Consider the following 26,477-nt stretch of genomic DNA (forward strand, 5'->3'; position numbering starts at 1 on the left):
TAGTGGGAAGTGTACAGGTGAATGGTACCAAGTTCAATGGGGCATCTTGGTCGCTATAGGTGATTTGGGCTGAAGGGCCTGTTTCCGTGCTGTATAACTCTACGGCTCAACGATGTGAAGTCTTTCAAGTCAAATCCCCCTCCCTTTTCATCTGTGCATTAATTGCCTCATATTGTGTTTTGAATTGTATTCTGTCTTTACTTTGTGTACTAGTCATGTCTCCACTATTTATTTCATTCCCCTTACATGTTTTTCCTCTACCTGTTAAATTTTTGTAAGGTGTCCTTGAGACTCTTGAAAGGCGCCCATAAATAAAATTTATTATTATTATTATTAATCAAGAATCTATCTATCTCTGCCTTAAAAATATTAATTGACTTGGCCTCCACGGCCTTCTGTGGCAGAGAATTCCACAGATTCACCACCCTCTGACTAAAGAAATTTCTCCTCGTCTCTGAGGCTATGACCACTCGTCCTAGACTCCCCCACGTGGAAACATCCTAGCCACGTCCACTGAATCCAAAGCTTTCACTATTTGGATATTTTTAATGAGATCCCCCCCCCCCCCCCCCATTCTTCTAAACTCCAGAGAGTACAGGCCCAGTGCCGTCAAACACTCAAAGCTAATTGTTATGTCAGATGCGTTGCACAAATGGTGAGCCAAATGAGATTTGTTTGTTGCAAAAATGCTTCTGAAAAATATCCCTTTTGTATTTTAATGATTTTATTTTTAACTTTACAGCTAATTCAAGCCGACTATTTTTTAACTCTGTTTATTTTGTTACCTTCTCACAGCTAACAATGATCTATTCTACATTTTCCTTGATCATCAGCCCCTTTGTACTGGTTTCACACCCTACACTGCCTTACCTGCACGTCCCTATCTATGTACCGCGCACTCTCCTGACATCTGTCTGAAGAGAGTCTCGACCCGAAACGTCACCCATTCCTTCTCTCCAGAGATGCTGCCTGTCCCACTGTGTTACTCCAGCATTTTGTGTCTATCTTCAATTTAAAGCAGCATCTGCAGTTAGAGTCATAGAGTGATATTTACAACGTACAAAATTCTAAAGGGATTGGACAGGCTAGATGCAGGAAGATTGTTCCCGATGTTGGGGAAGTCCAGCACAAGGGGTCACAGTTTAAGGATAAGGGGGAAATCCTTTAGAACTGAGATGAGAAAAACATTTTTCATACAGAGAGTGGTGAATCTCTGGAACCCTCCGCCACAGAAGGTAGTTGAGGCCAGTTCATTGGCTATATTTAAGAAGGAGTTAGATGTGGCCCTTGTGGCTAAAGGGATCAGGGGGTATGGAGAGAAGGCAGGTACAGGATACTGAGTTGGATGATCAGCCATGATCATATTGAATGGCGGTGCAGGCTCGTAGGGCCGAATGGCCTACTCCTGCACCTATTTTCTATGTTTCTATGTTTCTCTGATATAGCGTGGAAACAGTCTCTTCGGCCCAACTTTCCCACACCGGCCAACATGTCCCAGCTACACTAGTCCCACCTGCTTGCGTTGGGTCCATATCCCTCCAAATCTGTCTGATCCATGTACCTGTCTAACTGTTTCTTAAACGTTGGGATAGTCCCAGACTCAACTACCTCCTCTGGCAGCTTGTTCCATACACCCACCACCCTTTATGTGAAAAAGTCACCCCTCAGATTCTTATTAAATCTTTTCCCCTTCACCTTGAACCTATGTCCTCTGGTCCTCGATTCCCCTACTCTGGGCAAGAGACTCTGTGCATCTACCTGATCTATTCCTCTCATGATTTTATACACCTCTATAGGTTTAAATCCCTGATGCATCATTTTGCTGTATAAGCTAGATAGGAGGTCAGAACTGCTCTCTAGTTGGTGGTGAGATGTTACAGTTGGCTAATAACAGCTGGGAAGAAACTGTCCCTGAATCTGGAGGACATTTATTTTACCGCCAGAATATTTTATTGCCATGCTTAACATTGTGTGTGTGTGTTCATCCCCCAGGCCCTCTTTGTGCTTCCGAAACTTTAATCTGGTTTGGACATTTCCTCCCCAGGGTTCTCTATATTACCCAGAAGAGTCAATGAGGATTATTTTTCTTTCTTTCTACTTTGCGTTTAAAAAGGCCAAAGCAACCACTGATGAGAATGTTTCTTCAGTTTGAACTGGAACAGGATTTACAGTCCAGACAATGCCCCACATTACTCAACATCAGCAAAACAGCGTTGGAGAAACTCAGGGGGTCAGGCAGCATCCATGGAGGGAATGCAAAGGCCTGATGACAATAGACAATAGGTGCAGGAGTAGCCTTTCAGTTCAGCCCTTCGAGCTGGCACCGCCATTCAATGTGATCATGGCTCATCATCCATAATCAGTACATAGAAACATAGAAACATAGAAAATAGGTGCAGGAGTAGGCCATTCGGCCCTTCGAGCCTGCACCGCCATTCAATATGATCATGGCTGGTCATCCAACTCAGTGTCCTGTACCTGCCCTCTCCATACCACCTGATCCCTTTAGCCACAAGGGCCACATCTAACTCCCTCTTAAATATAGCCAATGAACATGCCTCAACTACCTTCTGTGGCAGAGAATTCCACAGATTCACCCCTCTCTGTGTGAAAAATGTTTTTCTCATCTCAGTCCTAAAAGATTTCCCCCTTATCCTTAAACTGTGACCCCTTGTTCTGGACTTCCCCAACATCGGGACCAATCTTCCTGCATCTAGCCTGTCCAACCCCTTAAGAATTTTGTAAGTTTCTATAAGATCCCCCCTCAATCTTCTAAATTCTAGCGAGTACAAACCGAGTATATCCAGTCTTTCTTCATATGAAAGTCCTGACATCCCAGGAATCAGTCTGGTGAACCTTCTCTGTACTCCCTCTATGGCAAGAATGTCTTTCCTCAGATTAGGAGACCAAAACTGTACGCAATACGATTGGCTTGGTGTATGTATAAACTTGTCCCTAGAGTGTGTAGGATGGCGTTAGTGTGCGGGGATCGCTGGTAGACGCGGACTCGGTGGGCCAAAGGGCCTGTTTCTGCGCTGTATCTCTAAACCACACTAAACTAAACTAAACTACGCTAAAAGCCGCCTCATCCCTTCCCTGCTCTCCAGGATCACACGACTTTATCTGTTGCATCAAAGTAAGTAAGTAAGTAAGCAAGTAAGTTTATTGGGCAAGTATTCACATACAAGGAATTTGCCTTGGTGCTCCGCCCACAAGTAACAACATGACATACAGTGACAGTTACGAATGACTCAGAAAACACTAAACATTAATAATAATTAAACATTAATGATAAAACGCCATTGATCAAGCATGTGAACCAACAAAACACCAGATCAAAGGGAGGCTACAGATTTTTGGCTGTTGAGTAGAACAACTACTCGTGGATAAAAACTGTTTTCATGTCTGGCTGTGGCAGCCTTGACAATCCGGAGTCGCCTTCCAGAGGAAAGTGATTCAAAGAGGCTGCTAACACTAACCTCCGCCAAGACGCTAACGTCAAATAATTGAAAATCAAATGAAAGATTGGTTACGCAATCAAACAGTTGGACAGGTACATGGACAGGTACATGGACAGGTACATGGACAGGTACATGGATAGGACAGGGTTATGGACCAAGCGCAGGCAGGTGGGACAAGGGTAGCTGGGACATTGTTGGCCGGTGTGGGCAAGTTGGGCCGAAGGGCCTGTTTCCACACTCTATGACTCAATTTCAATGCAAACCGTGGTAGGTGGATACAAACACTTCAACGACACAACAATTACCTCTCACTGTTGCCACCTCTCCTTCTGGATGTGCCATTCGCTGCATGGCTGTAGCAGAGACACAGATGGGCATGCTAACTCTTTGTCCCAAGATAGTCACGGATAAGTCCATGTTTGACACATCCCTGAGGACACGCGGGCACAGTTGCCATCTAGAAAAGCAGACAGCCAAGTTAGAAGTTAGATACTACTATCTACCTCTTTGGTGACCCTCGGACTATCCTTGATCGGACTTTACTGGCTTTACCTTGCACTAAGTTATTCCCTTACCATGTACCTGATACACTGTAAATGGTTCGAATGAATTCATGTATTGTCTTTCTGCTGACTGGATGGCACGCAACAAAACGTTTTTCACTGTACCTCGGTACGCGTAACAATAAACCAGACTTAACTGTTTAGTTTAGAAGTTCACAAGTGATTGGAGCGGAATTAGGCCATTCGGCCCATCAAGTCTACTCTGCCATACTGACTCAAGCGACACCGATCACCATTAAGGGCACTGAGGTGGAGGTGGTCGCTAACCACAGGTACCTTGGGGTGCAGCTTGACAGTGAGCTGGACTGGAAGTGTCATATGGAGGCGGTGTACAGGAAGGGACAAAGCCGACTGTATTTTTTAAGGAGGCTGAGGTCATTTAACATCTGCCAACCCCTACTGTGCAGTGTCTACCATTCAGTGGTGGCCAGTGCTCTGTTTTTTGCTGTGGCCTGTTGGGGAGATGGCGCCCGCATAGCGGACAAAAACAGACTGGACAAGCTGATCAGGAAGGCCGGCTCAGTGGTCGGGGCTGAGCAACGAACGGTCCAGCAGGTGGCAGAGGCCAGAACTCTGACCAAACTGGGTTCAATAATGACCAACCCCACTCACCCACTCCATGCCCTGAAGGTGATCAAGAGCAGCATCTTCAGTCAGAGACTGATTGCACCAATGTGCAAAACTGAGAGACATAGGAAGTCCTGTTTACCAGCTGCTATAAGGTTATATAATGCGCATAAATAACTGCACTATTTTTCATTAATTGTATTTTAACTTGTATTTTAACTTGTATTTTAACTTGTTAAGTATGGAAGCTATTTGAGGAAATGTGTGGTGTTATGTCTGTCTTGAAGCTGTCGTGGCACTGTAATTTCCTGTAAAGGATTATTAAAGGTATAATCAATCAATCATTCAATCATGGCTGATCTATCTCGCCCTCCTAACCACATTCCCCTGCCTTCTCCCCATAACCCCTCTAGTTTATAGACACAGTGTGGAAACAGGCCCTTCGTCCCACCAAGTCCATGCTGAACAACGACCACCCCGTACATTTGTTCTATCCTGCACACTAGGGATAATTTACCTGCAGACCTGTGTGTCTTTGGGATGTGGGTGGAAACCAGAGCACCCGGAGGAAACCCACGTGGTCACAGGGAGAATGTACAAACTCTGTGTGGGTACAAGTTTGTAGGTTAATTGGCTTCAGTAAAAGATCGTAAATTGGAACAAAAACAGGAAGGCAGATTATTATCTAAATGGAGTCAAGTTGGGAAAAGGGGAAGTACAATGGGATCTGGGGGTCCTTGTTCATCAGTCAATGAAAGTAAGCATGCAGGTACAGCAGGTAGTGAAGAAAGCGAATGGCATGTTGGCCTTCATAACAAGATGAGTTGAGTATAGACCAAATAGATCCTTCTGCAGTTGTACAGGGCCCTAGTGAGACCACACCTGGAGTATTGTGTGCAGTTTTGGTCTCCATATTTGAGGAAGGACCTTCTTCATATTGAGGGAGTGCAGTGTAGGTTCACAAGGTTAATTCCCAGGATGGCGGGACTGTCATATGATGAGAGAACGGAGCAGCTGGGCTTGTATATTCTGGAATTTAGAAGGATGAGAGGGCATCTTATTGAAACATATGAGATTATTAAAGGTTTGGACATGCTAGAGGCAGGAAACATGTTCCTGATGTTGGGGGAGTCCAAAATCAGGGGCCACAGTTTAAGAATAAGTGGTAAGCCATTTAGAACGGAGATGAGGAAACACTTTTTTACACAGAGAGTTGTGAGTCTGTGGAATTCTCTGCCTCAGAGGGCGGTGGAGGCAGGTTCTCTGGATGCTTTCAAGAGAGAGCTAGATAGGGGTCTTAAAGATAGCGGAGTCAGAGGATATGGGGAGAAGGAAGGAACGGGGTAATGAATCGGGATGATCAGTCATGATCACATTGAATGGCGGTGCTGGCTCGAAGGGCTGAATGGCCTACTCCTGCACCTATTGTCTATTGTCTATTGTCCCTAGTGTGTGTAGGATAGTGCAAGTGTACAGGTGATTGCTGGTTGGTGCCGACTCGGTGGGCCGAAGGGCCTGTTCCCGCACTTTCTCGCGATAGTCTAAAGCAGGGGTCGGCAACCTTGTTCTGCATTGGGGCCGGGACGCATGTCTGTGAGCGGATGGCGGGCCACATCTACCACGTGTACACATAGATCCCGCCCCCATCCCGCCCCGGATGGCAGGCATCAAATCCCCTTCGAGGACACCACCCGGAGCACTGGCCCCTAGTTACGGGCGCTCACGAACATGGTGAACCCACGTACTCACAGTCACTCATCCCCGGCCTATTGACAGTGAAGCCCAGACACAGAAGGTGCGCGGATGAACCGGCGGCTTCGCGCAGGATGCGGTACAGCCAGAGCTCGCCGCGCTCGGCCGCACTCGGCTGCTCCACCATAGCGGCCGCCAGCGCAGGCCTCCTTGCGTCCTTGCATCACCGTGCCTGAGCGCCGTGGCCTCAGGACCGGGAGGCACTGGAGATGACAGAAGTCAGCGGGCTGGATGATTATGGGGAAAAAATTACGCCTGCAGGTCGGATGATTTCGGGTTACGGGCCGCATTCGGCCCGAGAGCCGTAGGTTGCCGACCCCTGGTCTAAGGGGCCTGTCCACTTAGGCGATTTTTTTCGGTGACTGTCTTAGTCGTAGCAGGTCGCCGAAAAACCGGTGACTGGATCCCCCTACGACAATGTCCATGAGAAACCACCACCTAGTCGACGGCAAGCTATGGACCCATTAGGACATCCACCTACGACCACACCTACGTCCACCCGCGACAAGCTACGACAACTGAAGACAGTTCAGTCGCCGGCACCTGTCGCCGGTTGACATAGGTTGACGTACCTAATCGACAGTGGAATTCACCGAAGTCAGCACCCTGGCGAAAACCTACGTCATCCTGGCGACAACCTACGACAAGCCAACCCTCGCCGAAAAGTTTTGAACATTTCAAAATCCAGCAGCGACCAGAAAAACGCTACGATTCTTTGGGCGACTGAGGAGACGACTCACGACCGTACAGGCGACACCCCGGCAACCATGGGGCGACAGCCTAGCCGCCTGTACTCGCCTAAAAAATCACCTAAGTGGGACAGGAGCAAAATGTCTAATGTCTAACCATCAGGATCCTGAACACTGTGCAGCATTAACTACAACTAGGTACTTCTATGGGCTATCCCTAGGGTTTTTGCACTGGTATTGTTTCTCAATTTATTAAATCACTATTTACTATGCATTATTTATGTGTATATTGTTTACAGGCCCGTGATGCTATTCCGAATAAGAATTTCATTGCTTCATTGTCAGTAGGTGTGACAATTAAACACTTGTGAGTACAAGGAACTGCAGATGCTGGTCAACGAAAAAAGACACAAAGTGCTGGAGTAACTCAACGGGTCAGGCAGCATCTCTGGAGAACATGGACTGCTCCCGACCCAAAACGTCAGCTAGCCATGTTCTCCGCAGATGCTGCCTGACCTGCTGAGTTACTTCAGCACTTTGTAGATTTATTTTATCAATGTCAAGACTACCTGTCTAAATGCTGTAGGTAGACACAAAATCTGGAGTAACCCAAGTCAGGACAAGTCAAGTCAAGTTTATTCGTCACATACACATACGAGATGTGCAGTGAAATGAAAAGTGGCAATGCTCGCGGACTTTGTGCAAAAAGACAAACAAACAAACTACAACAGAATGGAACAGAATCACATATTCTTTTACATATTAAATATTGTGGGCGGAAGGAAAAAGGGGAAAAAAAACAGCAATTTAAAAAAAAAGCAGTAGAGTGGTTCAGTAAAAGTTAGTCCCTGGTGAGATAGGAGTTTACAGTCCTAATGGCCTCAGCGGGACAGGAAGCATCTCTGGAGAGAAGGAATGGGTGACGTTTCGGGTCGAGACCCTTCTTCAGTCTCTATGCTGTCTTTCTGCTGATGCATTGAATTTAACCGAGTGCACTTTGTTTCCTGAATGCTGCTAAAGCGAGTGGACTTTGGTTAATCGATGGCACGAGTTGTTTGGCGAATGGAAGCGGTCGTAGGCAGGCAGAGCAATGAACTCCTATGAACCTCCTGAAGTGGAAGGGAATCTGAAACCCGCGGGCAGCGGTGGTTTCCCACTCAGCTTCCAAGAGCAGGAATAGGAGGGTGTTTGGATGTGGATGGCTGCCGAAGGGAGGCAGCAAGAAAGCAATAAAGACACAAAAGTGTTGAAACATAACCAAACAAGGAACTGCGGATGAAGAAGGGTTTCGGCCCGAAACGTTGCCTATTTCCTTCGCTCCATAGATGCTGCTGCACCCGCTGAGTTTCTCCAGCATTTTTTTGTTTACCTTCGATTTTCCAGCATCTGCAGTTCCTTCTTAAACACAAGGAACTGCGGATGCTGGTCGTTACACAAAAGGACACAAAGTGCCGGAGTACCGCAGATGGATCAGGTAGCATCTCTGGAGAACAAGGAGAGGTGACCTTTCAGGTCGGAAATGACAGGGTTATTGAAAGAGGGACAGTGCGATGCTCGTCTGGGTGAATTGCTGAGCTGATGATCTGGACAGGTTGTTTCCTAAGTTCATAAGGTGTAGAAGCAGAATTAGGCCATTCGGCCCATCATGCCCAGTCCTCCATTCAACCATTACTGAGCTGTCTCTCCCGCCTTCTCCTGATAACCACCGACACCCGAACTAATCAAGAATCTATCAAAAATATCCATTGACGTCCTTCATTCCCACATATTCCCATTAAAACTTATTAAAACTATACAACGCCCAAAACATTGTGATCTGTGCGTGCAATGCCTTTCCTGCATGAAGTTAAGTGCTATGGTTCAGAGGGATGAGATGACCAGGTTGGTTGAAGGGTCACGGATTGGGAGTGGATGAGGGAAAGTAGTCACAAAATGCTGGAGTAACTCAGCGGGACAGGCAGCGTCTCTGGAGAAAAGGAATGGGTGACGTTTCGGGTGAACATCTGTTTAGAAAGGAGATGAGGAATTTCTTTAGTCAGAGAGTGGTGAATCTGTGGAATTCTTTGCCACAGAAGGCTGTGGAGGCCAAGTCAGTGGATATTTTTAAGGCCGAGATAGATAGATTCTTGATTAGTGCGGGTGTCAGGGGTTATGGGGAGAAGGCAGGAGAATGGGGTTAGGAGGGAGAGATAGATCAGCCATGATTGAATGACGGAATAGACTTGATGGGCCGAATGGCCTAATACTACTCCTATCACTGATGGCCATTATGAATACTTTGCAATTTCTTATTATGGTAGTGGTTTAGTTTAGTTGGTACAGCGCGGAAACAGGTCCGAGTCCACACCGACCAGTGAATCTCTCCACATCAGCACTATCCTACACACAAGGGATAATTTTACAATTTTACCTAAGTCAATTAACCTACAAACCTGTCCTAGGGAGAACGTACAAACTCCGTACAGACAGCACCCATAGTCAGGATGGAACCCGGGTCTCTGCCGCTGTAAGGCAGCAACTCTACCGCTGTGCCACCGTGCCGCTCACAGCCCCCAATCATTGATTCTTGATTAGTACGGGTGTCAGGGGCTTTGGGGAGAAGGCAGGAGAATGGGGTTAGGAGGGAGAGACAGGTCAGCCATGATTGAATGGCAGAGTAGACTTGATGGACCAAATGGCCTAAAGGGCCTGTCCCACTTTCATGAGGTAATTCACAAATTTTCCCGAGTTTTCCCCTGATTCAAACTTGCAGAATGTTCGTAACGAGTCCGTAGGAGTTTGTAGATATATCGTAGCGGCTCGTTATGCCAGCCGTAGGTACTCGTGGCATCAGGTAAGTCGGGATGTTCTTTCCAGCCCGATAAAAAATGCCCACGAGTAAAAAAATGGTCGGGATGAAAGAAATTGCAACTTTTTACTCGTAAGGAGGGCATCGAAATAGTCGTGGGAGTTCGTAGGAGTTTGTGAACATAGTCGTGGAAGGTCGTAGGTGTTCGTAGTATACCACGAGTCAAGTTTATTCGTCACATACACATACGAGATGTGCAGTGAAATGAAAAGTGGCAATGCTCGCGGACTTTGTGCAAAAAGACAAACAAACAAACTACAACAGAATGGAACAGAATCACATATTCTTTTACATATTAAATATTGTGGGCGGAAGAAAAAAGGGGGAAAAAACAGTAATTTTAAAAAAAGCAGTAGAGTGGTTCAGTAAAAGTTAGTCCCTGGTGAGATAGGAGTTTACAGTCCTAATGGCCTCAGCGGGACAGGTAGCATCTCTGGAGAGAAGGAATGGGTGACGTTTCGGGTCGAGACCCTTCTTCAGTCTCTATGCTGTCTTTCTGCTGATGCATTGAATTTAACCGAATGCACTTTGTTTCCTGAATGCTGCTAAAGCGAGTGGACTTTGGTTAATCGATGGCGTGTTGTTTGGCGAATGGAAGCGGTCGCAGGCAGGCAGAGCAATGAACTCCTATGAACCTCCTGAAGTGGAAGGGAATCTGAAACTCGCGGGCAGCGGTGGTTTCCCACTCAGCTTCCAAGAGCAGGAATAGGAGGGTGTTTGGATGCGGATGGCTGCCGAAGGGAGGCAGCAAGAAAGCAATAAAGACCAAAAGTGTTGAAACATAACCAAACAAGGAACTGCGGATGAAGAAGGGTTTCGGCCCGAAACGTTGCCTATTTCCTTCGCTCCATAGATGCTGCTGCACCCGCTGAGTTTCTCCAGCATTTTTTTGTTTACCTTCGATTTTCCAGCATCTGCAGTTCCTTCTTAAACACAAGGAACTGCGGATGCTGGTCGATACACAAAAGGACACAAAGTGCCGGAGTACCGCAGATGGATCAGGTAGCATCTCTGGAGAACAAGGAGAGGTGACCTTTCAGGTCGGAAATTACAGGGTTATTGAAAGAGGGACAGTGCGATGCTCGTCTGGGTGAATTGTTGAGCTGATGATCTGGGCAGGTTATTTCCTAAGTTCATAGGTTGTAGAAGCAGAATTAGGCCATTCGGCCCATCATGCCCAGTCCTCCATTCAACCATGGCTGAGCTGTCTCTCCCTCTCTCCTGCCTTCTCCTCACAACCACCGACACCCGAACTAATCAAGAATCTATCAAAAATATCCATTGACGTCCTTTATTCCCATATATTCCCATTAAAACTTATTAAAACTATATAACGCCCAAAACATTGTGATCTGTGCGGTCAATGCCTTTCCTGCATGAAGTTAAGTGCTAAGGTTCAGAGGGAAGAGATGACCAGGTTGGTTGAAGGGTCACGGATTGGGAGTGGATGAGTGAGGGAAAGTAGTCACAAAATGCTGGAGTAACTCAGCGGGACGGGCAGCGTCTCTGGAGAAAAGGAATGGGTGACGTTTTCGGGTGAACATCTGTTTAGAAAGGAGATGAGGAATTTCTTTAGTCAGAGGGTGGTGAATCTGTGGAATTCATTGCCACAGAAGGCTGTGGAGGCCAAGTCAGTGGATATATTTAAGGCCGAGATAGATAGATTCTTGATTAGTACGGGTGTCAGGGGTTATGGGGCGAAGGCAGGAGAATGGGGTTAGGAGGGAGAGATAGATCAGCCATGATTGAATGACGGAATAGACTTGATGGGCCGAATGGCCTAATACTACTCCTATCACTGATGGCCATTATGAATACTTTGCAATTTCTTATTATGGTAGTGGTTTAGTTTAGTTGGTACAGCGCGGAAACAGGCCCGAGTCCACACCGACCAGTGAATCTCTCCACACCAGCACTACCCTACACACAAGGGACAATTTTACAATTTTACCTAAGTCAATTAACCTACAAACCTGTCCTAGGGAGAACGTACAAACTCCGTACGGACAGCACCCATAGTCAGGATGGAACCCGGGTCTCTGGCGCTGTAAGGCAGCAACTCTACCGCTGCGCCACCGTGCCGCTCTCAGACCCCAATCATTGATTCTTGATTAGTACGGGTGTCAGGGGCTTTGGGGAGAAGGCAGGAGAATGGGGTTAGGAGGGATAGATAGGTCAGCCATGATTGAATGGCGGAGTAGACTTGATGGACCAAATGGCTGTTTCCACGCTATATCAGAGAAACATAGAAACATAGAAAATAGGTGCAGGAGTAGGCCATTCGGCCCTTCGAGCCTGCACCGCCATTCAATATGATCATGGCTGATCATCCAACTCAGTATCCCGTACCTGCCTTCTCTCCATTCCCCCTGATCCCTTTAGGCACAAGGGCCACATCTAACTCCCTCTTAAATATAGCCAATGAACTGGCCTCAACTACATTCTGTGGCAGAGAGTTCCAGAGATTCACCACTCCCTGTGTGAAAAATGTTTTTCTCATCTCGTTTCCTAAAGGATTCCCCCCTTATCCTTAAACTGTGACCCCTTGTCCTGGACTTCCCCAACATCAGGAACAATCTAAATGGTGGCCGACTAGGAAAAGGGGAGATGCAGCGAGACCTGGGTGTCATGGTACACCAGTCATTGAAAATGGGCATGCAGGTGCAGCAGGCAGTGAAGAAAGCGAATGGTATGTTAGCTTTCATAGCAAAGGGATTTGAGTATAGGAGCAGGGAGGTTCTACTCCAGTTGTACAGGGTCTTGGTGAGACCACACCTGGAGTATTGCGTACAGTTAGACTTGGTTTATACTCTCTAGAATTTAGGAGATTGAGAGGGGATCTTATAGAAACTTACAAAATTCTTAAGTGGTTGGACAGGCTAGATGCAGGAAGATTGCTCCCGATGTTGGGGAAGTCCAGGACAAGGGGTCACAGCTTAAGGATAAGGGGGAAATCCTTTAAAACCGAGATGAGAAGAACTTTTTTCACACAGAGAGTGGTGAATCTCTGGAACTCCCTGCCACAGAGGGTAGTCGAGGCCAGTTCATTGGCTATATTTAAGAGGGAGTTAGATGTGGCCCTTGTGGCTAAGGGGATCAGAGGGTATGGAGAGAAGGCAGGTACGGGATACTGAGTTGGATGATCAGCCATGATCATTTTGAATGGCGGTGCAGGCTCGAAGGGCCGAATGGCCTACTCCTGCACCTAATTTCTATGTTTCTATGTTTCTAATCTTCCTGCATCTAGCCTGTCCAAATTCTTAAGAATTTTGTAAGTTTCTATAAGATCCCCCCTCAATCTTCATTCTTCAATTTGGCCCCTGTCCCTCCAAACCTGTTCTATCCATGTGCCTGTCTATAGAATAACAACTTAGCCTGAATGTCACGGCCAGTCTTGTACAGCCTCACCCATGCCAACAGAGTTTTAGTTTAGTTTAGTTTAGTTTAGAGGCAAATCGTGGAAACAGGTCCTTCGGCCCACCAAGTCCGCAGTGACCAGCAATCCCCACAACTTAACGCTGCACACACCCTGGGGACAATTTTATATTCACACCATTTTATGTCTATCTTCGGTCCAAACCAGCATCTGCAGTTCCTTCCTGCACGTTACTTAAAACCTGTTTGCCTGGTAATTTAAGGACATGGATAATGGTCCATAGAAGTGGCGATATGATGTCAAAAGAATAATTCTGTTGGACTAATATCCTTAAATGATGCCCCCCCCCTCCTCCTACGTCTGAGGCTGTTTTTGTGTAATAGTGTATTACAGCCGTGCCCCATCCTACAAACCAACCTCCTGTGAAAGCTTGAGTCATTGAGAACAACATTACAGAGGCAGAGAGTTTAGCTTTTTCATCTGGTTTAGCGCAGAAACAGGCCCTTCGGCCCACCGAGTCCGTGCCGACCAGCGATCCCCGCATACTAACACTACCCCTACACACACTTGGGACAATTTTACATTTACACCAAGCTGATTAACTTACAAAACTGCACGTCTTTAGAGTGTGGGAGGAAACCGAAGATCTCGGAGAAAAACCCACGCAGGTCACGGGGGGGGGGGGGGGGGGGGGGGGGGGGGGGGGGTGGGAGGTGCTGCCATTCTGTTTAAAGTACCTGGAGAAAGCAGCCACATTGTCCTTCAAGGTCTGCTGTTCATCGGCTCCTGAAGAGTAATAGTCGTAGACTGCTTTGGGTAGAATTCCTTCCGCGACCTTTTCAAAATCATTGATGCACACTGGGATACTGGACATTATTTCAACGTTAGCTCGAGCGAGAGGTCGATGCAATCAGTCGGCAACTAAGTGTGTGACATTGCCCTATGTTTATCCGTACAGTTAACATTTAACTCTCGTGATGACAGTGGCTGTGCAATCGATGTGGAAAGGAGGGTGAGACAGAGAGTCATAGTGTGGAAACGGGTCCTTCGGCCCACCTTGCCCACACTGGCCAACATGTCCCAGCCACACTAGTCCCACCTGCCTGCGTCCCTCCAAACCTGTCCTATCCATGTACGTGTCTGTTTCTTAAACGTTGAGATAGTCCCAGCCTCAACTACCTCCTCTGGCAGCTTGTTCCATACACCCACCACCCTTTGTGTGAAAAAGTTACCGCTTAGATTCCCATTAAATCTTTTCCCCTTCACCTTGAACCTATGTCCTCTGGCCCTCGATTCCCCGTCTCTGGGCAAAATGTACTTCTACCCGATCTATTCCTTTCATGATTTTGTACACCTCTATAAGATCACCCCTCATCCTCCTGCACCCCATGGAATAGAGACCCAGCCTGCTCAACCTCTCCCTATAGCTCACACCCTCTAGTCCTGGCAACATCCTCGTAAATATTTTCTGAACCCTTTCAAGCTTGACAATATCTTTCCTAAAACATGGTGCCCAGAACTGAACACAATATTCTAAATGCGGTCTCACCAATGTCTTATACAACTGCAACAGGACCTCCCAACTTCTATACTCAATAGGTACACAAAAAAGCTGGAGAAACTCAGCGGGTGCAGCAGCATCTATGGAGCAAAGGAAATAGGCAACGTTTCGGGCCAAAACCCTTCTTCAGACTGATCGGGGGTGGGGGGGGGGGCGGGGACAAGAAAGGAAAAAGGAGGAGGAGCCCGAAGGCTGGGGGATGGGAGGAGACAGCAGGGGGACTGAGGAAGGGGAGGAGATAGCAAGGACTAACAAAATTGGGAGAATTCGATGTTCATGCCCCCAGGATGCAGACTCCCCAAGCGGAATATGAGGTGCTGTTCCTCCAATTTCCGGTGCTGCTCGCTGTGGCCATGGAGGAGACCCAGGACAGAGAGGTCGGAGACGGAGTGGGAGGGGGAGTTGAAGTGCTGAGCCACCGGGAGATCAGCTTGGTTATTGCGGACCGAGCGGAGGTGTTCGGCGAAACGATCGCCCAACCTCCGCTTGGTCTCACCGATATAGATCTGCTGACATCTAGAGCAGCGGATGCAATAGATGAGGTTGGAGGAGATGCAGGTGAACCTCTGTCGCACCTGGAACGACTGCTTGGGTCCTTGAACGGAGTCGAGGGGGGAGGTAAAGGGAAGCAGGGTGGGAAGAAGTGTAGTCTACCTGTCTTAAAAACATCCACTGACTTGGCATCCACAACCCTCAGTGGCAATGAGTTCCATAGATTAACTAACCTCTGACTAAAGAAGTTCTTCTTCAACTTCTTTCTAAAAGAGCACCCTTTAATTCTGAGCCTTCCTCAGATACAGGGCCCAAATTTGCTCACAAGTTTATACAATCATGAGAGGATTAGATCAGGCAATTAATTGCACAGAGTCTCTTGCCCAGAGTAGGTGAATCGAGGACCAGAGGACTGAGGTTCAAGGTGACGGGGAAAAGATTTAATGGGAATCTGAGGGGTGACTTTTTCACACAAAGGGTGGTGGGTGTATGGAACGAGCTGCCGGAGGAGGTAGTTGAGACGTTTGAGAAACAGTTGGATAGGTACAGGGGTAGGACATGTTTGGAGGGATATGGACCAAATGCAGGCAGGTGGGACTAGTGTAGCTTGGACATGTTGGCCAGTGTGGGCAGTGTGTTTCCACACTGTATCACTCTGTGACTATACAACACTGCATTTAATTGCATAGTGCTGGACTATATACTAGATGACACCTGGTATACGTAACCTATATATGAATAACATTCAGTGCTAGAGCCAGTAACGTACGATCAATGATAGTCCGAGGGTCTCCAATGAGGCGAGTAGCAGTTCAGCACTGCTCTCTAGTTGGTGATAGGATGGTTCAGTTGCCCGATAACAGCTGGGAAGAAACTGTCCCTGAATCTGGAGGTGTGTGCGTTTTCACACTTCTGTACCTTTTGCCCGATGGGAGTGGGGAGAAGAGGGATTGGCCAGGGTGCGACTGGTCCTTGATTATGCTGCTGGCCTTGCCGAGGCAGCGTGAGGTGTAGATGGAGTCGATGGAAGGTAGGCCAGTTCGAGCGATGGTCTGGGGCTGCGTCCACAATTCGCGGCACTTTCTCGCCGTCTCGGACGGAGCTGTTCCCAAACCGTGCCGCCATGCATGGCGGATAGAATGGCTCTCCGCGGCGCATCTGTAGAAGTTGGTGAGAGGTGCTCTAGCGAGTGATGGGTGCGGGTTGAAATGATGCCACGCGCGGTATTCGATGTTAAGAACCTTCCCAAATAACACAAGCAGAGGTGTACAAAGGCATGCCTTTATTAGATATAACAGAAATAAATGGATCACTAGAAATAACACCCGCGTGGTAAAAAGTATGCCTCTGGTTCCAAAAATAACAAACAGAAAGTGTCGTGCTTAAGTGATTACATACCTTCTGCTGCGTAACGGGAACAGCTATTAACGAGTGGGAAGTCCGTGCCGTACATCTTCTGGTCTCCTGACCTCTCCAATGTGCTTGGCTCCACAGCCCAATTCACTCTTCCCCCGCACAATTAAAGCATGGAATTGTCTTCAGCCTACCATAGTTACCCAACCAGATGCAACTAAATTTAAAGTAGCTCTTTCTTCCCAAAAACCCTTTCTGGCTTCAGTCCTCCCTCCACCACCTCCAGTTTAAATCCCATTTGGAATATTTTGGAGGACCAGGAAACCAAGAAGCATTATCCACCCCTCTGAGCTTTCATGGGAACTCATAAATTAACATTGCACATCATTAACAATAAAACTTGTGAACATTTTTGTTTAAAAAAAAAAAAGGCAAGGTGGATGGATAAGAGCAGCAGCCATTCATTTCACTTTGCACTCATCCCGGTAACTCGCAGCGCAGAGGCGCGAAAGCTTTCAGTAGATAGACACAAAGCGCTGGAGTTACTCAGCGGGTCAGGCAGTATCTCCGGAGAAGGTGGATAGGTGACGTTTCATGGGTCACACTTTAAAACTTCTCTCGAGTCGCGACCCAGAACGTCACCTCTCCATGTTCCTGCCTGACCTGCTTTAGTGATACAGCACGGAAACAGGCCCTTCGAGTCCGCACCGACCAGCGATCCCAACACACTAACACTACCCTGCGCGCACACACTAGGGGCAATTTACATTTACACCAAGGCAATTGACCTACAAACCTGTACGTCTTTGGAGTGTGGGAGGAAACCGAAGATCTCGGAGAAAACCCACGCAGGTCACGGGGAGAACGTACAAACTCCGTACAGACAGCACCCGTAGTCGGGATCGAACCCCGGTTTCTGGCACTGCAAGCGCTGCAAGGCAGCGACTCTACCCGCTGTACCATGGTGTCACCCCGTGGAGTCACTCCACGCACTTTGTGTCCATCTTTGGTATAAACCAGCATCTGCAGATAATTTTTTATTAAAGTTTTCAGAAACCTCTGCATGACTTGTAACAAGGGTGCAGCCAATCTATGGGCAAAGCAATAAATACAAAATATAACAGGTATTTCTGCATTCATCTTACAAAAGTGATATATTGTGGGCACTGTGGTCTTGAAATACAAAAAAAACCGGAATTTCAAAATACAGCTTTCCTTGCCCCCCCTCAATACAAACCCAGAAAGAAAGATTCTTTACAAAAATAGTACAAATCTTCACACTTCAAGCCCAATGTTAGATTGAGGGAGGATATTGAGGGAGGATTACTCACCGATTATGTACAAAAAGCAAAAGTTTTGTTAAACCCATCTGACAAACGCACGGGGCACATGCAAACGTGCTAGAATATTGCTCAAAATATATAGACAATGTGAAACATTTCAGAACAACGTAATTCCATTTCATTCCCAAAATCAACGGTTCCTTGTTATAAATCTACCCACACATACACACACACAGGCACCAAAAAAGCTAATATAGTGGATGTGGAGAGGAGGTTTCCACCAACGGAGAGTCTAGGACCAGAGGTCATAGTCTTAGAATTAAAGGACGTTCCTTTTGGAAGGAGACGAGGAAGAATTTCTTCAGTCAGAGGGTGGTGAATCTGTGGAATTCATTGCCACAGAAGGCTGTGGTGGTGAAGTCGATGGATATATATTTAAGGCAGAGATAGATAGATTCTTGATTAGTACTGGTGACAGGGGTTATGGGGGGGTGGGGGGAAGGCAGGAGTTGAGAGGGAAAGATAGATCAGCCATGATTGAATGGCGGAGTAGACTTGATGGGCTGAATGGCCTAGTAGTGCAGGTCTTCCTGTTCCCTTCCACCCCTATCCTCCCCTCTAGTTTTACATTTCACTCCTCCTCTCCTCCCTTCATCCGACACCCTTTTGTCTCCCATTCACCTCTAAGATTTGTCACTTACTTCTCATCTGCAAATTAATCCCCCCCCCCCCTTCACCTGTATTCACCCATCACTTGCCAGACTTTGTCCTGCCATGATCACAGTGAATGGCGGTGCTGGCTCAAAGGGCCGAATGGCCTACTCCTGCACCTATTGTCTATCAGACAGCTGAATCATCCTTCCACAACTAGAGAGCAGTGCTGAACTACTATCTACCTCATTGATGACCCTCGGACTATCCTTGATGAGGCTTTACCTTGCACTAAACGTGATTCCCTTATCATGTATCTATACACTGTAAATGGATCGATTGTAATCGTGTATTGTCTTTCCGCTCACGAGTTAGCACGCAATAAAAGCTTTTCACTGTACCTCAGTACCCGTGACAATAAACTAAACTGAACTATGCCCTTCAATGGAAATCTCACTGTGCTGGAAGGAACTGCAGATGCTGGTTTACACCAAAGATAGACACAGAATGCTGGAGTAACTCAGCGGGACAGGCAGAGAGAAGGAACAGGTGACGTTTTCAGTTCGAGACCCATCCTACTGTTTTACTTTGATCTTACCGAGTTCATTGAATTCACTTTTCCAAGTGTAAGGTGCCAAAAGCATTCAAAAGTTCCAAACTTTGAAACTTAAACCATCCAACTTCTATCTATGGTGAGGGGAGGAGGGGGGGGGGGGGGGAGTTTTCCTAGGAACCTGAGGGGTAACATTTTCACACAGGGTGGTGGGTGTATGGAACGAGCTGCCGGAGGAGGTGGTTGAGGCAGGTATTGTTGCAAGGTAGACAGGTACATAGATAGGACAGGTTTAGAGGGATATGGGCCAAACGCAGGCAGGTGGGACTAGCATAGATGGGGCCTGTTGGCCGGCGTGGGCAAGTTGGGCCGAAGGGACCTGTTTCCACGCTGTATGTATCCATGGCTCTACTAAAAACAGAATTCCTATTAAGATGCACACTGTAAAAGGGTGCACAGGAAGCGCAGGGTATGCCTGGGTGAGGCAAGGCAATGTGCCTGTGTATACTGTCGGCAAACATGTTATTTGTTTTGAAGATAACCTCCATTTGCACACGTGCGGTGGGGCAGGTAAAGCTTACTTACTGAACAAATGCCTGCGGTCGAGGTCGCGCAAGGGGTCGGCCAGCCGAGGTCGATTAGTACGGGTGTCAGAGGTTATGGGGAGAAGGCAGGAGTATGGGGTTGGGTGGGAGAGATAAATCAGCCAGGATTGAATGGCGGAGTAGACTTGGCTGACCGAATGGCCTGATTCTACCCCTCATGAGGTCGCGTTGGCGGTGGGTGCCGCAGAATCTCGCTGCGACTCGTCACGTGATAATAACGCATCATTCACTCATTCATCCATTCGTTCAAATGCCGCCCCTTTCGTTCGGGAGTATTCGTCAAGCGTTTTTTTTTTTAAAGCGTTTTTTAAATATAATTATTTATTTTTTTTAAGCGCTTTTTTTTGTAAGATTATTTTTTTGAACATTTTTTTTTGTACGATTATTTTTTTACAGGCATATCCAGCAAATTGAAATTTGACCTCAGATTGTCACAGCCAATAAATTCAGAAACGGGAGAAAAAAAAATAATTTTGAATTCAAACAAGCTAAAAAAAAGATTTTAAGTTCAAAAGTGTGGGGCAGAAAATCCCCAGAAGCACATTGCTTTGGTCCAGGTTCCAATGGGTGATGTTCGTTTAGGAGTCTTCCTTCAGTATTCTCTTTCTGACCGCACCATCTGTCTCGCTGCTGGAAGGCTGTGGCTCCAACTCGTCTTCATGCTCACTGTTGCCATGGTCACCCTCAACCGGGGAATCGTCAAAGGCCTCCCTCTCATCCTCCGCCTCCGAGCCATCCGCTTCCCAACCGGGAGCTTCCGGAACCTTCTTCTCCCCTTCCTCCTCGTCCTCTTCCTCCTCCGCCTCGTTTTCTACCTCGAAAACCTCTGTCATCGCAGAAAGCAGGGAGTCCGTTATCATTCGGCACAGTCGATTCAACATAGAAACATAGAAAATAGGTGCAGGAGGAGGCCATTCGGCCCTTCGAGCCAGCACCCCCATTAATTGTGATCATGGCTGATCGTCCCCTATCAATAACCCGTGCCTGCCTTCTCCCCATATCCCTTGACTCCACTAGCCCCTAGAGCTCTATCTAACTCTCTCTTAAATCCATCCAGTGACTTGGCCTCTACTGCCCTCTGTGGCAGGGAATTACATAAATTCACAACTCTCTGGGTGAAAACGTTTTTTCTCACCTCAGCCTTAAATGTCCTCCCCTTTATTCTTAGACTGTGGCCCCTGGTTCTGGACTCGCCCAACATTGCGAACATTTATCCTGCATCTAGCTTGCCCAGTCCTTTTATAATTTTATATCTGTATCTATATTACTAAAAGTCTGTTCTTGACCGGTTTTGGCCATCTGTGCTGCAATTTCCGAGAGAACGCCGCCACCTACGGCCGTCATTTTTGGCCACCTCGCTCAGAGCCCCCCTCCGCCGCATGTGTGCCGAGGATTTTTTCGTCGATTAAAAGTGACAGAGATATTTATGTTTTAACAAAATTCCCCATTCTCTCTGCTGCCCCTGCTGGAGGGAGGGGGAGGGACTATAAAACCAGGAAGTGGTGTGCCTCAATCAGTCTCTGCAAGTGGTGTGCCTCAATCAGAGCTCTGAATGACACTGAACAAATGTCTCCACAGCTGTGAGTACCCATAATGTGGTTTGAAAATGAAAATATGGTTAGTTTGAGGGAAAAAAAGCACTGCCTGCAAATGGTTGTTTGGGGGGTTTGGGTTGAAGTAAAAAGGCACCACTCTCCTCTCCTCCTCTCCTCTCTCCCCTCCCTTTCTCCTTCCCTCTCTCTCTCCCCCCTCTCATCTCCCCCCCTCTCACCACACCTCCCTCTTCACAACCGCGCTCTCCCCCTCATCGCACCCTCTCTCCTCTCCCTACCCTCCTCCCCACCTTCCCCCTCACCCACACTCCCTCTTCTCCTCCTCTCCCCCCCCTATCCCTCTTGCCCCTCTCTCTGTGTTCTGTCTCTCTCTCCGTCTCTGCCCCTTCTCTCGCTGCCCTCCCTCTCTACCCCCGCCCCCCCCCCCCCCCTCTCTAGATGTGACTGCAAGTTGGGGGCTATGCGTCAGTAGATAGGGTGGTTATGGGGTAAAAGGAGCAAATTAATAATATTAATATAATATCAAGGGGGGTAATTAGCGTGAGTGCGGGGGGGGGGGATAGTTAGTGTGTGACGCTGCATGCCGCCTCCCCCCCCACAATCGCACGTTGGGGGAACAGACCCAACGGGTCTGCACTTGGTCTAGTGTTTCTATAAGATTTCCCCCTCATCCTTCTAAACTCCAGTGAATACAAGCCTAGTCTTTTCAATCTTTCCTCATATGACAGTCCCGCCATCCCAGGGATCAATCTGTGAACCTACGCTGCGCTGCCTCAATCACAAGGATGTCCCTCCTCAAATTAGGAGACCAAAACTGTACACAATACTCCAGATGTGGTCTCACCAGAGCCCTATACAACTTCAGAAGAAAGACGAGTTATGGGGAGAAGGCGGCAGAATGGGGTTGGGAGGGAGAGATACATCGACCACGGTTGAATGGCGGAGCAGATTGATGGGCCGAATGGCCTAATTCTGCTCCATTCACATATCCTTGGATGAGGGGACATCAGCTACTGGGAGATGTTGGACAGACTTTTCTCTGGAGTGCCGGAGGTTGCGGGGAGAGTTGACGAAATTATCTGTTTATATAAAATAATGCGAGGCATAGAGAGGGTGGACAGTCAACACCTTTATCCTAGGATGGAAATCCTAGGACATGCTAGAGGCAGGAAACATGTTGGGGGAGTCCAGAACCAGGGGCCACAGTTGAAGAATAAGGGGTAAGCCATTTAGAACAGAGATGAGGAAACACTTTCTCACACAGAGAGTTGTGAGTCTGTGGAATGCTCTGCCTCAGAGGGCGGTGGAGGCCGGTTCTCTGGATACTTTCAAGAGAGAGCTAGATAGGGCTCTTAAAGATAGCGGTGTCAGGGGATATGGGGAGAACGCAGGAACGGGGTATTGATTGGGGATGATCAGCTATGATCACATTGAATGGCCGTGCTGGCTCGAAGGGCCGAATGGCCTACTCACTCCTGCACCTATTGTCTATTGTCTATTGTTCAAATATCAAATACTAGAATGTAAGAGGGGCAAGGTTTGTTTTTACACAGACGGTGGTGAGTTCCTGGAACACGCTGCCGCGGTGAGAAGGTTGAGGCGTATATGAACTTAGTTCATGAGTAATAGTAGCACCATTAGGCCACTCGGCCCAGCAAGTCTACTCCGCCATTCAATTCTATCTCTCCCTCCCAACCCCATTCTCCTGCCTTCTCTCCATAACATAGAAACATAGAAACTAGGTGCAGGAGTAGGCCATTCGGCCCTTCGAGCCTGCACCGCCATTCAATATGATCATGGCTGATCATCCAACTCAGTATCCTGTACCTGCCTTCTCTCCATACCCCCTGATCGCTTTAGCCACAAGGGCCACATCTAACTCCCTCTTAAATATAGCCAATGAACTGTGGCCTCAACTACCTTCTGTGGCAGAGAATTCCACAGATTCACCACTCTCTGTGTGAAAAATGGTTTTTCTCATCTCGGTCCTAAAAGATTTCCCCCTTATCCTTAACTATCCTTAACCCCCGACACCCGTACCGATTAGGAATCTGTCTATCTCTGCCTTAATAATACCCAAAGACCTGGCCTCCACAGCCGTCTGTGGCAATGAATTCCACAGATTCACCACCCACTGACTGAAGAAATTCCTCCCCATCTGGCTTCTTTACCACTCCATCTACTTGCCTTGCCACTTTCAGTGAGTTACGGACCAATGCAGATAAGTAGGGGAATTTAAGAGGGTTTTCGAGAGGCACTTGGATAGTTGCAAGTTTACATGTGGATGTAGATTGTTGCATTGAGTGGAAATATCTCACTAAATAAGTTCTTACCTGATACTTCGCTGCTCTCGTGGCGCTTCGGAGGACATATACAATCAGCAATTAAGACCAAAATCTGAAAACCAAAGAGGTAAAATTGAACACTGACTTTTTAGGAGTTAAGAGCACGGCGGCGCAGCGGTAGAGTTGCTGCCTTGTAGCGGCAGAGACCCGGGCTCGATCCCGACTCTGGGTGCTGCCTGTACGGAGTTTGCATGTTCTCCCCGTGACCTCCCCATGGGTTTTCTCCGAGATCTTCAGTTTCCTCCCACAATCCAAAGACGTACAGGTTTGTAGGTTAATTGGTTTGGTGGATGTATAAAAAGTCCCTAGTGTGTGTAGGATAATGTGTGATGTGCGGGGATCGCCGGTCGGCGCGGATTCGGTGGTACGAAGGGCCTGTTTCCGCGCAGTGTCTCTCAACTAAACTAAACTAAAGCAAGGCTCTCGACCCTGAAACGTCACCCGTTCCTCCTCTCCAGAGATGCTGCGCCTGTCCCGCTGAGTTACTCCGGCATTTTGTGTCTATCTTCTCTTCTAAATAATCCAACATTTAGTACGCCCCTTAACATCACTCCATGGATCCATCTGTGAAATGTGAAAGACAAACCTGGGGTGGTCCCCGGTATGACTCTATATTATATAGGCATGATATTCACCCCCAGAAAAAAAGTAGGAATTATTGGCCGGGAGGGTCCAGGAGGCCAGTTAGGCCCCCCAGTGGCGATTCAGGGGGATCCTGCATTTTCAATAAATTGAAAGTGATTCCCGAGCTTTCTGCTGGTAGTTTACATAACAAACGCTTAGAATTTTTCGAACACATAACCGGTAAAATAACCCCCAAAAGATAAATATTTCATGAAATAAATGACTTCCTACAGCTAAAAAAAATCATAACAAAAAATGTTACCTGAAATGTCTCTTTGCCTAGCACTGTGTGCAAACAGGTGTGAAAAAGTGTTGGCTGCAGCCATCTTCTGCTTCAGTAAGGGAAGCTGGTCGGTGATTGGCCGCAGCTCCCATCGGAGACTGCGTCTGATTGGGCGCCGAGTGACCTGTGCATTATGTGATTGGACACAATGCCCTTGGAGACAGCGGCTGATTGGACGGGAATTTGTTGATTGGACGGGAATTTTAAGGGAATCTGGTCGGTGATTGGACGCAACCCCCCTTAGATTTATTTAGCGAATGCAAAGTCCTTTAGGGGGGCAATGGATCAGCGTTCTCGCCGCGCCCCCCGTCAGTACCCAGGCTCGCCTGGGGAAGCCAATGATCCTCCCAGCAGACTAAATTCTACAAGACGACGCCTGAGAGCCAAGTCAAAGAATCCTAGTCATTATCCCAAAGCCGAAAGCAGCAACAACGACCAGCCTCAAGAGCACCTAGCAGTTGGACCTGCTCTCCGAATACTACAACTGAATGTTGAAGGCCTCTCTGCAGCCAAGCGACGCCTCATCGAAGTCCTTGCCCACCAACACTCCATCGACGTCATCTGTCTCCAAGAGACTCACGTTGGGCACAGAGGAAGCGGGCCGTTACACCATCAATGGCTTTGATCTTCTTTGCTATTCAGGACTGGACATGGCCCCTGCTTGGCCAGCCTTCACAAATGGGGCAGCAGCCCAACCCCACGGTGTGCTTGTGGAGAGCAGCAAACAATGCAACACATCATTGAAGCATGCCCTCAACAAAGACTCAAAGGAGGACTTGTCACCCTTCATACAGCAGATCAAGAGGCAACTGCTTGGCTAAAGGACTTTGCATTCGCTAAATAAACCCCCCTTAGAGACAGCAATTGATTGGCCGCCAAAAAATCGGGCAACAAAAAATTGACAAATAGGAAAAAAAAAAAAAAAACGGAATTCCGATTTAAATTGGAAGGATATCATGCCTGATTATACGGAATCACGGACCTGTACAGCACGGAAATAGGCACTTCGGCCCACCTTGTCCATGCTGACCAAGTTGGCATTTTTGGGCCAGTGCCGTTTGCTTGCATTTGGCCAATAGCCCACGAAACACTTTCTAGCCATTCATAACCGGACAGTGGATATAGACTTACCAGGCCCAGAATGAGACCCACCACGAGAGTTGCCAAAGCAAAGATGATATAGGAGCCCCAGACTGGAATTCCCATCGTCTCAGTCAGATAACTATGCATTTGCTGTGGATCAAAAGGAAATATTTGACATTGACTGTGTAAGTTGCTCAAGACTTTATTAGAGTCATAGAGCATGGAAACAGGCCCTTCGGCCCAACTTGCCCACACCGACCAACATGCCCCATCTACACTAGTCCCACCTGCCTGCATTTGGTCCATATCCCTCTAAACCTGTCCCTATTCATGTAACATCTAAATCTTTCTTAAACGTTGCAATAGGACCCGGCTCCACTACCTCCTCTGACAGCTTGTTCCGTACACACACTGAAAAAGTGAAATAGTTACCCCTCAGATTCTTATTAAATCTTTCCCCCCTCATCTTAAACCTAGGTCCTCTGGTTCTCGATTCACCTTCTTGGCAAGAGACTCTGTGCGTCTACCCGATCTATTCCTCTCATGATTTTATGCACCTCTATAAGATCAAATGTTATATACAATGCCATATATAAAATCTATCAATAGACAATAGACAATAGGTGCAGGAGTAGGCCATTTGGCCCTTCGAGCCAGCACCGCCATTCAATGTGATCATGGCTGATCATCCCTAATCAGTACCCCGTTCCTGCCTTCTCCCCATATCCCCTGACTCCGCTATCTTTAAGAGCCCTATCTAGCTCTCTCTTGAAAGTATCCAGAGAAACGGCCTCCACCACCCTCTGAGGCAGAGAATTCTACAGACTCACAACTC

General features: G+C 47.5%; 2 protein-coding genes and 1 long non-coding RNA gene across 3 annotated transcripts in view; 1 reads left to right on the forward strand and 2 right to left on the reverse strand.

The window, feature by feature from the left end:
- The window catches only part of hao1 (hydroxyacid oxidase 1), a 30,806-nt gene extending 16,571 nt beyond the window's left edge, over positions 1-14,235 (reverse strand). Inside the window, exons 1-2 of the mRNA XM_033026234.1 lie at positions 13,994-14,235; positions 3,767-3,918 (exon numbers count right to left, since the gene is read on the reverse strand). Coding sequence (XP_032882125.1) covers positions 3,767-3,918; positions 13,994-14,130 — 289 coding nt within the window. The 5' untranslated portion in view covers positions 14,131-14,235. The remainder of the gene's footprint in view (positions 1-3,766; positions 3,919-13,993) is intronic.
- A 5,710-nt stretch (positions 14,236-19,945) lies between these two features.
- On the forward strand, positions 19,946-20,252 carry LOC116976388. The gene is made up of 2 exons (XR_004412943.1): positions 19,946-20,039; positions 20,106-20,252. It is a non-coding gene; the product is annotated as an uncharacterized LOC116976388 (long non-coding RNA).
- The window catches only part of tmx4 (thioredoxin related transmembrane protein 4), a 51,161-nt gene continuing 44,724 nt past the window's right edge, over positions 20,041-26,477 (reverse strand). The window contains exons 6-8 of the mRNA XM_033026235.1: positions 25,691-25,792; positions 23,641-23,704; positions 20,041-20,580 (exon numbers count right to left, since the gene is read on the reverse strand). Coding sequence (XP_032882126.1) covers positions 20,333-20,580; positions 23,641-23,704; positions 25,691-25,792 — 414 coding nt within the window. The 3' untranslated portion in view covers positions 20,041-20,332. The remainder of the gene's footprint in view (positions 20,581-23,640; positions 23,705-25,690; positions 25,793-26,477) is intronic.

This window comes from Amblyraja radiata, chromosome 8 (genome assembly GCF_010909765.2).
Source record: "Amblyraja radiata isolate CabotCenter1 chromosome 8, sAmbRad1.1.pri, whole genome shotgun sequence".
Classification (NCBI taxonomy): domain Eukaryota; kingdom Metazoa; phylum Chordata; class Chondrichthyes; order Rajiformes; family Rajidae; genus Amblyraja; species Amblyraja radiata.